Source organism: Parasteatoda tepidariorum, chromosome 3 (genome assembly GCF_982258835.1).
Source record: "Parasteatoda tepidariorum strain Cologne lab strain chromosome 3, Ptep-v5.0, whole genome shotgun sequence".
NCBI lineage: Eukaryota > Metazoa > Arthropoda > Arachnida > Araneae > Theridiidae > Parasteatoda > Parasteatoda tepidariorum.
The window spans coordinates 117,360,579-117,376,164 of NC_141757.1; the positions used below are offsets into that span (position 1 = coordinate 117,360,579).

At 27.9% G+C, this 15,586-nt stretch overlaps 1 protein-coding gene across 2 annotated transcripts in view; it reads left to right on the forward strand.

Annotated features, from left to right (window-relative positions):
- Positions 1-15,586, forward strand: part of LOC107454880 (neural cell adhesion molecule 2) — a 90,585-nt gene that overhangs the window by 65,940 nt on the left and 9,059 nt on the right. For both annotated transcript variants that reach the window (XM_016072219.3, XM_016072218.3), the window contains exons 5-10: positions 1,080-1,280; positions 2,006-2,296; positions 5,640-5,942; positions 7,271-7,558; positions 8,487-8,534; positions 13,989-14,125. In XM_016072219.3, the coding sequence (XP_015927705.1) occupies positions 1,080-1,280; positions 2,006-2,296; positions 5,640-5,942; positions 7,271-7,558; positions 8,487-8,534; positions 13,989-14,125 (1,268 nt within the window). The remainder of the gene's footprint in view (positions 1-1,079; positions 1,281-2,005; positions 2,297-5,639; positions 5,943-7,270; positions 7,559-8,486; positions 8,535-13,988; positions 14,126-15,586) is intronic.

Genomic DNA, 15,586 nt, shown 5'->3' on the forward strand with positions numbered 1-15,586 from the left:
TCCTTAAATCGTTTATACTCTATTAGTTTATAATAATTGCTTAGTTATTTTATTTCGTACTTAATTTATTTCGATTGAAAACTTCCAGCATATATCAACGCGATTTTTAAAACTTTTAATACTCAAATTTCAATGTTTTTTTCCACTTTTTTTAATAACATAGTACATTATAGTCATATCTACATATCTATTCTGCCGTGTCATTGAAAAAGCAACACAAGTGCTTCATGTTAGATTTCGGAAAAAGTGGCATAGCAACTATTGTCTTTTTAATGCTGATGCTAAAATGTAATGAACATCTATAATAATATGTAATATGTAATAATAATATTATAATACTAATACAATGTAATAATATAACAGTATTATAACAGTATTATAACATTATATAATAATATAACAAATTAATATAAAATGAAAGCTAAAATATAATTTCAAAAAACTGATAGAGCAAAATGCAGTATGAGGCATGGTTTAATACAATGAGAGAAATAGTATAGTCAAAATTAGCTGAAAATGGTAAATTTTGTCGTGTTTCTGGCTCCATGGAAACACCAAGAAGCGCGGTAATTTCAACCAACGCACATTGGTAATGATTTTAATAAAATTGATAATAAAACATAGCTGTTATAATATGTGATTAAATTTGATTAATCTCGCAAAATTTGGTAATTTCATCACATATCTTAGAGCATGGCATAAAAATAAATTTATTCGGTTAAATTTGCTTTTCAGTTTTGTTATTTTTACTGAATGCGTGGTAATAAGAACAATATTTCTGAAAAAAAGATTTTTTTAAAAAACAGAACATTAACATTATTAAACAGAACATTTAAACAGAAAGTAAAAAATTTTTAAATGTAATGCTTTAAACCCCACATATTTTGGTTTTTATTTCCATACTTATACAGATACATTTTTTAGCAAGAAATGTGATTACCATACAATGCAGAAATTTTACTAGAATTATTTTCGAAGAGTAGAAAAAAATAAGTAACCGTTATATAATAATTTATAATCCCATTGAAATAATTGATAAAGTTATAGTCTGCTTTTCACCCATGTATATTTTTAAATAGGTTATCCATCACCCAATGTGACATGGTGGAAAGATAACAAGTTGTGGGATAACACTTTTAAGAAAGTATCTGGTAATGTGATAAATGAAATGAGACTGACAAATATTAGTAGAGCAGATCTTTTTGCTACTTTCCATTGTAAGGTTCAAAATACAAAATTAGACCTTCCAATTACAAGAACAATAATTTTAGATTTATACTGTAAGTATAAATTGTATTCATTTTAAATAAAAATTTTAATTTATCGATTGCTTTTTAATGCTGGAATTTTATTTATGCATTGAATTTATATTAAATAGATCATAAACTGTATTGAACTAAAGCTGATAATTTATGTTATAATCCGACAGTTTAAACTACTTCAAGCCAATTAAAAAGTAGGGTAGTTTATTTTTACATGTGTCTTTTAATATGTTTTAAAATTTTCTTTAATCTAAATTAAAATAGTTAAAAAATTTATTGAATTTTTAAATTATAAATTTCCGTTATATATTATACTTGTTGTTAATAGCTCAAAACTCAGTAAATTTATGACATCTATCTTTATAACCTATTAAACCAAATAAAATAGACATTTCAATTTCACGTTGTTTCCATACAAATATTTTAACATTTCCAAAAAATGATTTTTCAACTGTTTTTTTTTTCAAATTTATTTTTATAATTTTTATTTTAATGTTCGTTTCTTTTTATCTTTCATAAAGTAAATCATAAATTAGAAACATTTAAGGATATTAAAATTATACCAACAAATGTTTGATTTTTTTTTTAACAAAAACACTAACAAATATAAATGTTTAATATTTTAATTGTAAAACAAAAGTATGTATTTCCATTCCTAATTCTTGCAGATATATTTGTTTACTTTTTGGCAGTAATTAAGAAAAAAATAAATGAACACGAATTTTTCCCTTTATATTTTTAAGTGTATCCCTTAACTGTGAAGATAACAAGCAAAGTATCAGCACTTTCAGCAGGACGTGTGGTCGAGATGAGTTGTGAAACAATAGGGTCTCGTCCTTCAGCCAAAGTCACGTGGTGGCTAAATGGAACTCTTCTATCGGATCATATTGAAACCGTCCATGACAACGTCACTTCTTCTGTCCTACGCATTCATCCCAAACTCCAATACCACAAATCCCCTCTCGTCTGCAGAGCAGAAAATCCCAAACTATATCACAGTCATGTAGAGAACATAAGATTGCTCAATATTACGTGTAGGTAGGCGTTACTTATTTCTTTTGTTGAAAATGACCATATTTCTAATTGTATCATAGAGTTGCTAGAAAAGGAAAGTTGAACCAGAGGATATAAACTTGTTCAATATTACATGTAGGTAGGAATTACTTGTTTCGTTAGTTGAAAGTTATCATATTTCTAACTGTATCATAGAGTTGCTATCAAAAGGAAATTGAACTAGAGGATATGAACTTTCTCAGCTCAATAATGCGTGCAGGTAGGTGCTACTTGTTTCGTAAGATGAATATTTTAAGATGAATATTATAGATGAATATTATTAATATTATTACTTCTAATTGTATCATAGAATTGCTAAAAAAAGAAAGTTGAACCAGAGGATATAAACTTGTTCAATATTACACGTAGGTAGGCGTTACTTATTTCCTTAGTTGAAAATGACCATATTTCTAATTGTATCATAGAATTTCTAAAAATGAAATTGACCCAGTATGGAATCCCATGTTGACTGGTCAATTCGTACAATGCTCGTTACTCACAAGGGCTGTGTTGACGTAAAATAAATCCAGTGTTACAGTTTCTTTAATCTTAAACGTATTAAAGTATCATGGGTGCCTCAGAGCTAGCTGTAGGAAGTTTTTGTGGTTTTCTTCTCCGTGTAATGAAAACATGAATTATTTTTCTTTATGTCGTTATTGCTTAAAGCAGGAAATCTCACGTTTTTTGTATTGGGATTTAAATTATAAGCTACGTATTAATACTTGAATTTTGGATGCAGATCAGATTTACATTAAAAAACATTCCGGATTAAATTACGGTAAAGAGTACCGCATTTAGGGTACTAGTACTTTTTACCTCATATTAAATTTTTACTGGAACATATTGTGAAACTTATGATCTGGTGTACCAAAATGTTTGCAGTAATAATTATAATTAAATCACTGAATCATTCTAAATAAATACAGTAAATATTACGGTATAATATTTTCCTGAAAACGGGGAAATGGATGATGAGCAGAACGTGTTAGTATTTTACACCATAGATTGATCCGGATATTTTTACAGTGTAAATATCCTGCTCAGCATCAGAGATCATACTGACCAAAACAAATTTGGTATTTAAAATATCTGGTTATCACTGATAATAAATACTTATTTATAATAACAGCCATTGGTAATTAGTATTACACTGATAGTCCTATAAGTGGCTTGAAATATCTGAGCATAATTGTATGAAATAAAAATAATTTGCTTACAGATTCTAAAACATAATTAAGGATGACGAGAACCAGAAATTTATTTATTTATTTTAAATAAAACTGCGTTCACAGTCTTTGAGGCCAGTGTAATGATATCTGAATTCCTCACACGACTTTGTTTTTTTAGAAAATACCAAAATAAATAGAGATATCTCCAAAATTTAAAATTGAAGTAAGTTATTCTCTTTATTAAGTTTTAATTTTCAATTTTCGTTTTTTTTTATATATATAACTATAGGTTTAAAGAAAACAATAATGTCGACGTAAGAAAAATACATTATAATTATTAGTTTTTTTTTGTCAACAGGAAAAAAAAAGCTTTTATACTTATTTTATTTAATTTTTCTGTACTTTTGCTGTACTCTGTTAAACATTATTATTTTTTTTAACCTGATTGACTTATTTACCTTTCTAATAACTCTAATAAACTTTAATGCCAATAATGGATTTGTAATTTTCAAATGAACACGCTTTGAATTTATTGTAGAGTCCTAAAAATACGTGTCGTAAAGTTTTCTCCTACGGGTCGTAGTTTATCTTCTGGTAATTTACTAATTTCTTGTAAAACTATATTTTTAATTTCCGAAATTTAAAGAAGTTTAACACAAATTCTTGTTACCAAGATTTGCGTATGTTAAGTGAAAATACGAAAGAACCATTTAGTTCAAAGTCTGACTAATGAGGTGGCAGTTATTGTACTGCAGAAAGTCAGAAAAATGTACCATTGCTCATTCTTGAGTGTTTATTTCTCCTTTTACTTGAATAGATATGTTTTGTGAGCAAGAAAACATAACCTATTCCAAAATACTTTGCGATAAAAATGCTTTCTTTTAAACTTTTTCTTGATTATTTTTTGCTACTATACATTTAAAAGAATTAGATGATTTAACTCAAAAAAATGAATGCAATTAGTGAAGTCATATAATTCTGTGCAGCTCATTTTTTAAAAAGCTGCTAACTCGTCATATTATCTTTAGAAGGAGTGAATAAAATTGTTTCACTTATTCCCGTAAATATGCATTTTCAACAAAATGCATTGTTTTCCTGGAATAAGTGTTCGCTAATTTATAATGAAAAGTAAATTGTGTCGAAAATGTTTGTCTTTTCAACTTCGTGAATCACTTTAAGCTTTCTCTTTGTTTAATATACAAATTTGTAAACCTTGTAATTGATGTGAATGTTTTTTAATTTGTATTTTCTTCTCTAGTGTTATTGTTAATTAATTAGTTTTCAACTGAAATTGTAATTTACATTTTTACTGAAATATGTTGCGATATCACGGTTGGTTTTTTTTCCTGTATGGCCTTCTGATTAGTGTATAGTTATAGTGAACAATTTGGATTTGCCTGGGAACTTAAATCAAACTACGCTACCCCTTCTGCCGCTTCAACCCCTAATTTTTAAGAAGCTTTATCATATCAGATGATAAAAAAAGGAAAGTTTTCCCACTACAGCCCGCATTGGGCTAGAAGGATCATGGTGGTTGGCTCTCCAGTCAAGCTGGTCCCCCTCGGTCTTAAGCTGGAATATTCACAATGAAATTTTTCCTGCTATTCACAATGACAAATTAGTGCTTTAACCACTAAGCTACCGTGAAAAATTATTATAAAATAGATGATACGTTTGAAAAAAAATAATGTTTCAATGCTGATTATATTTTTGAAAATGATTTTAATATAAATGATTTCTTTTTTCATTTTCTTTTTTACTCTAATAGTCTTAACTCAAGTGTTTTTAAGACTGACTAAGAAAAAAAAGCTGACCATATGTCATAAAAATCATAACTGGTTGTGCGAATTCACCAGATGTAAAAAATGGTAATCAATTCAATGATCTATCAATATCTCAATATCAATCAATCAGGGACAATTCATTAACTTTAAGATGATATTCCTTTTAAAAAGTTGCATCGATGAAGATTATAAAATGGCGTCTAAATTTTAGAAAAAATAATAATTTAGTTTCGAAAAATGTATACCAGAATAATTTAAATTTTCTTTCTCCATTTCTACATTCTTAAACATTAACACCATTCTGCATGTTAATTTTATTTCTATCTAAGATTGTGTTTAAAAAAATTATTTTTCTCTTTTTACTCTAATAGTCTTACCTCAAGTGTCTCTGAGACTAATTAAAGAAGAAGAAGATCGAATGCCAAAAGAAGATGATTTCATCAGGTTGATATGTGACATTGTTGCCAATCCACCAGTTTTGAAAATTGGTTGGCAATTCAATGATCTACCACTATCTCACAATGAATCTCAAACAGTCAGTGGCGATACTTTATTTTTAAGAGATACGATCGATTTTAGGAGACTCTCAAGGCGTAATGCGGGCAAATACAGATGTTCTGCCCTCAACGATGAAGGACGAGGATATAGTCAGGAGATGATATTGAATATTAGTCGTAAGTAGCTGTTATATCATCTGCACTTTGTAATTGAAAAGCCCATCACGAAATATTAAGTAATAATTGCATTAAAGTCAGCTTAATATTTCTTTTATTTCAATTAACTTCTAACTAAGTAATTGGAATTTTTAAAGTTATGACTTCCTCTCATTCAATTTAGTTCCAAGCATTTTTATAATTGTGCGTTTCTGAGAACGTGTAATGTTTTAAATAAATCTTTGAGCTCAAATTAAATTATATATGGTAGAAAATTGTTTTGAGGGGGTCGAAAAGGGATAAAATTGATGTCCAGTCTCAAAAGTTTGAATATTTTATTTGTTAGTTCATGATGTAAGTTGACTGCAAATGTAAGAAATTTTTCCTAAAATATAGTCAAAATGAGAAGTTTCATAGGAAATTACGTTGAAGTACATTAAACTAAAACTTAATCTTATCGCAATCTAGAAATTATGGTCAGAAAAATTAGGTCAGAGCGCATTCAAAAGTTTGGATACCTTTATATTAATTTTGCATTTTAGGTATTTACCAAATTTCAAGAACTTCTTAAGTAAATCAAAAAAAATTCGCACAGAACTATAAAGTTTGAAACAATTTTTGCAATTGAACAGCAGCAAATGTTTGATGCAATTTTTTAATAATTAATTATTATATTTAATTGCAATCAAAATAAATTTATATTTGCATGGCATACAAATTTTTGCGTCATTTTAACAGATATTGAAATAAAAAAAAATATAAAATTTGAACAAATATGAATTTTTAACTTTAAAATTCGAATTTTTTAAATAGCAAAGTATAAAACTTGAACACAATCAGTCTAAAAGTGTTTCTTATATTTATTTCTAAATTTACATTTCAACATTTAATACTTTTTTGATTTCACTTAAATGTAAAGTCTTCAACGCGTATTTAATTTAAGTAGGAAACAATTGACTGAATTTTTAAAAAATTCAAATTATTTAACAAAAATAATTAATATAAAACGCCTTAACTATTTAGTTTTGGTTTAACTTTTTGAACAATTAATTATAGTTTCCAAAATATATATTTGATGTGTCTACAAACTTTGTAAAAAAAAATATTTTATGAAATATATATTTAAAAATATTTTAGACACACTTTTGGTTAAATTATTACAGTGAGTTCTAGAAAATACATTGATAGAGGATTAATAACTAAAAAATCAAACATAAATTGTAACCATTTCACATATTTTCGTCATTAATTGCGAACCTATAATGTTATTCAAAACGCATATTCATAGTTAAAAAATATTGCAAATTAAAATAAATATTTAGGAAACGATATTTTTAATTTTGTTTCAGACGCACCTGTTTGCAAAGAAAATCAACAAATTACATACGTAGTCGGACTTAACGAAAGTGTAATTGTCAGGTGCGAAGTCGAAGCTATGCCTACTGATGTCACTTTTAAGTGGGAATTTAGCAACACTGTTCGTAAACATTATTATCTTCAACACGTCAGTGAGGGAGTTGTTAGTAACGCCACCTACCGGCCTATGAATTTAGCAGATTATGGAACTCTTTTTTGCTGGGCAAACAATAGTATTGGTCATCAACAATCATCTTGTTTCTTCACAGTAATAGCACCAGGTATTTGTATTTGATTTGCATTGCTGTTATTATAAGTTAAAGATAAGATAGAAAACGTGGTATACAATAAAACTAAATGAGCCCATAGATGATCTACATTTTGACAAAGTAGTTGGTTAACATCTATTGTAATGGCCACGCATAGTTTAAATAAACGCATTGGTAACATATGGTTGAGAATTAGTTAAGCAGTCAAAAATAGTTCTGATTATCTTAAATGTCACAGATGATTAAAATCAGGGTAGTGGAGATTCAGATTGTCGTAATGGTTTAAAGTTTCGTAAGTTTGGATAAAGTTCATTTCCATTAAATTAAAATGTCATTTTCCTCCTACTTGCTATAATTATATTAAACATCTCCAAATTTATGTTTCAAACTAATACAAAAAAATTATTCTTTTTGCGTTATTTCTACATTTTTAGGAGCAGTTTTAAAATAAATAAATAAATAAATAATTAGGAAGTTGACCATAAAATATTTGAATAATACTTTCAAAAAAAATTTAATCTGCAATATGCTATATTTCTTAGAAAACGTGCTTCTATCCCGAAAATATACTTCCCTTAAACATTTTTTTTATTCTTTCTGCGATTAACTTCTGTGATTGACTTCTGTGATTAACATTTGTATTGAAACAATAAAGAAAGTTATGCAGGTTTTCCTTTACTCTGTATACATTTTACTTTATTACTTTTCATCATTTATTAATGATTTCGGAAATTTAGTACACATTATTATATCCATGCTAGTAATTATTTTATAAAGCAGCCCGCTTTTATAATATTACTTTCTTTTTTACAATATTGGTAAGTCTATAACTTTTTTTTTTCTTACAGAAATATTTCAACTTCGAGTTACTTTATTATTTAAGTGTAATAAGCATGATTTCAAAATATCATATTTGAAAATTTTTTAACAATTGTTGCAGCTTGTAAAACAGATAAGGCTAATGCTAATGCATCAACATCATCAAGGGGTAAGAACAGTCTTTATAAATTTCATAAATATTTAATTAAAAAAATTTTATTGTGATATTTAACACTGTATAAATCACCAGATTTATACACAATAATATTGGTTAAAATATTGAACTAAAATTTACAACTCGGACATATTGTACCGAGAACTGGAGTTCGCTTGGTTTGGAAATAATAAATCAGCCCTTAAGACTTCGAAATTTTATTAGCGGCAACTCCCAGAAAGTATAGCGATTTATAGCCTTCCCTTACATGTCAAATAATAGCATAATAGTGCAAAACACAGGATTCATAACCTCCGACGGGTCAATAAACTAATTTGGATCAGATCACTACTGTATAGTCAGTCACAAGCAGACTACTCTCTCTTACGGAAATACGGAAATAAATAGCCTATACGAAATGCCGAGCATAGGGCTCTCACAAAATAAGATGAAAACTAAATGTTTTGTTTTGACTTATTTAGATTAATAGTGTTTCCTAGTAAGGACTACTTTCTTTTCAGAGGCTCATTCGATTTATATAAGCTTGGCTACAAAATCTCTGAACTTTGGACACGATTTTAGTCGATTCTTGCAAAACTCATATCGCCACGATTTTTGCCAAGCAGAGTCATTTATTGGAAATATATGAGACGTTATTTTCTCTCGAAATTAAATTAAAACTACGCAATTTTTTTTGTTGTCCTTTTTCTTACTAAAATTTTTTAACATTTACGGATCAGTCTGAAGTGAGATATTTAGCCACATAAATAAAGAATATTTACTAAGTTAGACAAATATTTAAAAAATCGTTGATTATTGCTATATTTTATAATATTATCTGTAATATATGTATGCATGAATTTAGCATATGATTCACAGTTATATCAATTTAATTTACTATGCTATTATCAGACAATTTATTTATTTATTTTACATTTAAGTGGTTTTTCTATTTAATGCTTATCTGCATTAACTGCCAAACTGCAAAGTGCTTGATTTTTCGTAGAAGATGTAGAGAGTTTGCAAGGTTACAAAGATTCGGATTTCACAAAATGAAATGACGAAATCGAGCGTTTCCAAACTATAGGTTTGGCGTTTAGAAAGTAAACATATTATCCACTCCAAAACAGAAATTACTAGCATAACCTAATTTTAACATTTTTTTGTTTGCTCTACGTAGGCATTAATTACAACTGTATTGCATTGCTGCTCATACGTTTTTATAAATATTTATTTGTCTAAGGATTTATGACAGAACAAGTTAGAAAATATCATCGAGCAAAAACGAAGTAGTTGAACCAGTAAAATGGCAAGAGGAAAATACTGTAACTTTGAGTTTTAGAAGCATTTTATTGGCCTATTTAACAATATAATTTTGTCATTCTGACCGACATTTGATTTTTCGTAGTAAGGATTGGGACTTCGAGTTATGTCTCAGTGGTTCGATGTCTGCTTTAATGGATAATTCTCAATCGATACTTTTAGAGCCGAATAAATTCACGTATGGTTAGGCGATAGGGGAGATTCGTGGTGCCCATAACTCGTAAATACTAATACCATCTGCACTCTGATCAAAATTATAGTTATGCAGATAATGCTGATCCATAATGGTGATCCAGTATTGCCTCTGGATCACTATTAAAGATGAACACTTAACTGTTGGTAAGAAACGATTATGATAACACAAGTTTTAAAATTATGTATTCTAATTCGCGTCCTAAGTAAACATTCACATCAAGGTTATTTTTAGTTAGCAAAATAAGTTTTTCAAGCAATGTTAATATATTTTTAGATCCACAGTTGCAGTAAAATTAATTGAAATCTCATTTCATGCCTCTTTTTTATTTTATTCTTTCTTAAATGATTGATATGTAATATTTATTGCCTCAAAGTTGATAACGACATTTTTTGTTGAACTTGAAAAACTTCGGAAATTAGAAAAACGATAATTTCATAAAATTGCTTTGAAAAAACTGTTTATCAGTAAAAAATCGTCATACTCTTATTGATTCCAAGGAGTCTTCATTATTTTTGGCAATATGCACAAAATTAAAATTAAAAATATGCTGTGAACTAAAAACAAAAAAATTAATGGCAAAACGGTAATAACCTCTTAAGGAAAAACGTGAAAAATTGCCAAAATATTATTAACTCCAATGATGCTAAATTAATTTTGGTAATATATGTACTAACTGAAACAAAAAGTATTAAACTGAACTGTCACTGAATAATATGAAAAACTGAATATAGGCACAATGTGTTACATTAATATATTTGATACCAATTAAAACTGCTTCAAAACTGGAAAGTTTTAATATAGACACTATGAAAAGAGGTTTCTATGATCCTTCTAAGTGGGGGTAAAGTACAATTGAAAATCATGTGGTTGTGTTATATTTTTACTGTCTTTTGAAATAGTCTCGAGCAACAGCATCTTGCCAAATGATTCAAAATAATAATATAGTTGAACTTAATTTCATATATATTATATATATCTTGAAAGTATATAAATATCCGTAAAATACTTTTAATTTCAATAATGCGTTTATGAGCAACTAACTATTTTAAATTGTAAATTAGCTAGAATAGAATGATATCCGTCTGATTAAATTAAATTAGCTTAGAAAATAACTTAAAAGGTTTTAATATTTTACGGAATTTGGAATACGCATATTTTTTCATTAACGATAAGTATAATATTTTTTATGATATCTTCATAAAAATAAAATAAAGATTTTTTAATTTTTTTATATCTTTGAAACTCTCGATTTAAAAGCATATCTTTCAAAACTCTGTAGGAGATATCTCTTTAACCAGATTATAGTAAAAGTTGCATAATTAAAACTGATACATTTCGTAAATTTTTTTAAATATCAGACAAGAAGAAAAAAATTAATGAAAATTGTACTTTTGGTTTATTGTCTGAAATGCATTAAAATAAAATAAAATGTTCTTATAACTTGTTAATAGTTAGCAAAGTATAGCGTTTTTAATACTTATTAGAAAAATACATAATTTTTAGATGAACTTTGTAATTTCAATGTCTGAATTATACAGAAATATTGATTGTCTAACTGTTAGTTCGTATTAAGCAGGTTGACTCAAGAAATATACAAATTAAATCAACTTACATTTAAAATAACTTGCAGTTAAAAAAAGAATACAAGAAATAGTTGTATTTATGAAATTAAGGTTTATTTTGGTGATGTATTTATTGTCATCGCGATATAATCATAATAAGTTCGTAAGTAAAGATGTAAAAAGCACAAAAAATAATCGGACCACCCTTAATTACTTTTGATCTAATGATCGGATCTTCACGTTCTAGGACTGATTTTAAATGGTTCGAAAAGGTGATCTCAAGTATGATGATTTATAAGTGCAGATGATATTTTAAGTAATGAAAACAGGCAAGAAAACGTACTTTCTCGGAATAACGCAACTTTATTTTACTTATTATAATTTTTGATCTTCAAAGTATAGGTAATCAGGGAAATATGGTTCCTAAAGTTTGCTAAGGAAAGCGGTTAATAGCTTGAACCCCTTAATATTAATTTTACTTTGTGCGAATTTCGCCATATCTCCCAAACCTTTTAAGTGAATTTAAAAAATTCTGAACTCAATTCTAAAATTCCCTTAGCCAAAAGTAATTCCTATGCGCAATGCGCAAAAAAAAACTTACCACCTGAATAACTTTTGATCTAATGATTGAATCTTTACGTTCTAGGACTCATTTTAAATGGTTCGAAAGAGTGATCTCAAGTATGCTCATTTATAAGTACAGATGATATTTTAAGTAATGAAAATAGGCAGGAAAACGTACTTTCTCTGAATAGCGTTTTTCTTTTATTACTTCTTATGATTTTTGATCTTCAAAATAGTAATACGGTAATAAAAATAGGTGGTAGTCGTAATCAGGGAAATATGGTTCCTACATTTTGCTAAGAAAAGCGGTCAATAGTTTGGATTCCAAAGTATTAATTTCATTTTTGAGTTCTTCGTTAACCCTTGAAGTGAATTGAAAACTTTTCGAACGAAATTATGAAATTCGTTTATCCATAGGTAATTGCAGACAGAAAGTATCTTTTAGTAAATATTTATTAATTTTTATTATTTTATATAAAAATAGTCGAAACATTTTTGAATAGTAAGATATACATATTTTTATATTATTTTAAAGAATATACTTTTTAATGCCAAAATACAAAATTTAGACGAAAATGGTGGAATAGTTTTTGAGGTGGAATAGATTTAATGTAGGATTTATTTCTAATTTGATTCTCAGGAACTACTCTAACAAGACGCTACGCTATTTTAAATTTTGTATTTTGCTACGTAAAATGGCACTTTATAAAATAATGTCTTACAATTCAAGCATTTCACAACAATCATTGAACAAAATAATAAAAAAATAAGTATTTACTAAAAGTTTTTTTTATGGAATTAACATTGGGTAAACGGATCTTATAATTGTTTGCAAAATTTCTCAGTTCACGTGAAAATTTGCGAAATATAGCAAAACTCAAAAATTAACATTAAATAATAAAAAAATAAATAAAATTAATATCCTGACCAAACCATTCTGACAACATTTGCGGCTACCCCCTCTATTTTGGGAGTCAGAAATCAGAATCTGTCGAAAAAAGTTGCGTTTCTGCAGAGAAAATACGCTTTCTGCCTGAATTAGTATGTTAAAAGGACATCTGGATTTATTAATTAGCCTATTTGAGGTCTAACCTTCAAACCCTTAAGATTGAGACCTAGAACGTGAAGAACCGATGATTAGATGAAAAGTTATTCATAGTGCTTCATTTTTTTCGCAATGTAAGCTACAAAAACATTCTGTTTCTCTAGCTGTACTCTAGGTATAGGTATCAAGGCATTTTATACAGTTATGTATTTGAGAAAGATACATAACTCTATCAAATATATGAGATAGAGGAAATGAGAGTGGATTCTCGCCACATGTTGAAGGAATGGAAGAAATTCATAGGCATGAAAAGGGTAGTGCAACCCCTATGCTGTGCTGTATTGCAACCCCTATGAAGTTATTTAGCTCACTTAAACTGAGTATGTAATTTATCTGAAAGGTCTAAGATAATCTTATAATTGTCTGAATGAAGATTCAATTCCCAGCGAAGATACCACGATATTTCCTCTATTCCTTTAACACGTAAGGAGTTTCCATTCTTCTGCTCTTCACATATCCATAAAGGCTAACATTCTCTCTCAATGAAGTAGTTTACAAATAAATAAAACATAAATTAAGTTGAATTAAAACTATTCAAGTTATAAATAACGGGATACGATGCAAAATATTCTTTATCAAATCGTGTTAATTCGTTAAAAAGAAGTCATCAACACGATCACGATTTAACTAAATCTACCAATTAATAATGAGAAACTTTAGTAATTTCGCAATTTTTTTTCAACAAAGGATATTTTCATTTCTTTTTACCTCTTCTGCAGATGGAAGTGACAGTATATGGCAACACTCAGCAATCACAGCTGGAGCTGGTGTCGTTATCTCCATTCTCATCATCTCTGTAATATCTGCCATTTACTTCAGAAGAATGTACATGGAGAAAAAGAACAGGCCTATGGGAGTAAGTATAAAGATATTATTTTTAGAAAATCCTTCAACGTTTTGTTCTCGTAACGTTTTGTATGTGGATGACATATACCACACTCAATGAAAATTAAAGAGTTGCCTCATGCAGTAAGGAGAAGGGAAACACTAAACTTAGAGAAAATTTTAGAAAAGCACTAGAAACATTTCCCAAAAATTGGCCATTTTCAGACATAATTGTGGGGTATACCACATTTAAAGTAAATTAAGTAGTATCCCGCATGCAGAGAAAATTCAGGGAAGATGGTGTCACCAAATTTTAGAGTGGATTAAAGGAATGCTATATTCAGAGAAAATTAAACGATATACTTCATCTAGAGAACGTTAAGGGGAATCTCACGTCTGACTATAATTCTGAGGATACCACATTTGTATGGAACTAAGGGGAATTCATTATTCAGACAAAAATTAAGGGGGTATGACGATTATTGAAGACAACGGGGGTGCAACATTCACGAAAACGGAGAGGCTGCTACACATACCACATTATACTACATCCCCCTTGCCACAAAAGAATACCACATTAGGAGAAATCAAGGAGGGGATTAAAGTATACGTTAAATGTGACGTAAATAAGAACAATATTTGGTTTCAATCGCCTCTTGATACATTTTTCTGGTTAATACTAGACGATTTGTTGTTATGAGAGAAAATGCTTATGATATAATTTATTCTATTTCCGTTTCCATTTTTTATTAAATTGAAAAATAATGAGTTAAAAAGGACGAATACCTTCACGAGGCTAGTGTTAAGATGTAGATGCAAGGGCTACTGTGAGTGTCAATATTTACCTTAGTGTAAAAGTATTGCAAATTAATTGCATATTCATCAATTACTATAGTATTTATTTATTAAGAATAGTAGGTTCATTTCGTGAAGCATTTATATTACGTATTTCTATTTTTTCAACTTTTAATCTTTAATTAAAATTTTTTTATTAATTTTAGAACGGTGAAAAATTGCAGAAAATTATGCTTTAATGCATTTGAATTATTTTCTTCTTTAATTAAAACGTTTATTAGTTTTTGCATTTTGATGTTTTTAGAAGCTGTAAATTAGAAAATTTCGAAACTATTTTAATGATTCGCCAACATTATTAATGCTATCTGTCTTTTTGCTGGCGTTTAATTTCTAAATACTTCTTCAAACAAAAACAAAATCTCTCTTAATTTATTTAATAATACTTTTCAACTAAATAAATATTAAGAATAGATTGTCCACTTTTTAGCTTATCTTTAAAACTAATTTTTAATGAAGATGTGATGTATTTTAAATCTTGTTTTGTAAAGATTAAATCAATTTCAAATAAACATTGTTAGGAAGTTTCGTATTATAACTTGTTTTCAGTGTAAAAGTATTTCGTTTAAGCACTTTCTTACTTGTTTTATTTATTTTTTAATTATGATAAGATTTAATTACTTATCTTTCTGTAAATGTA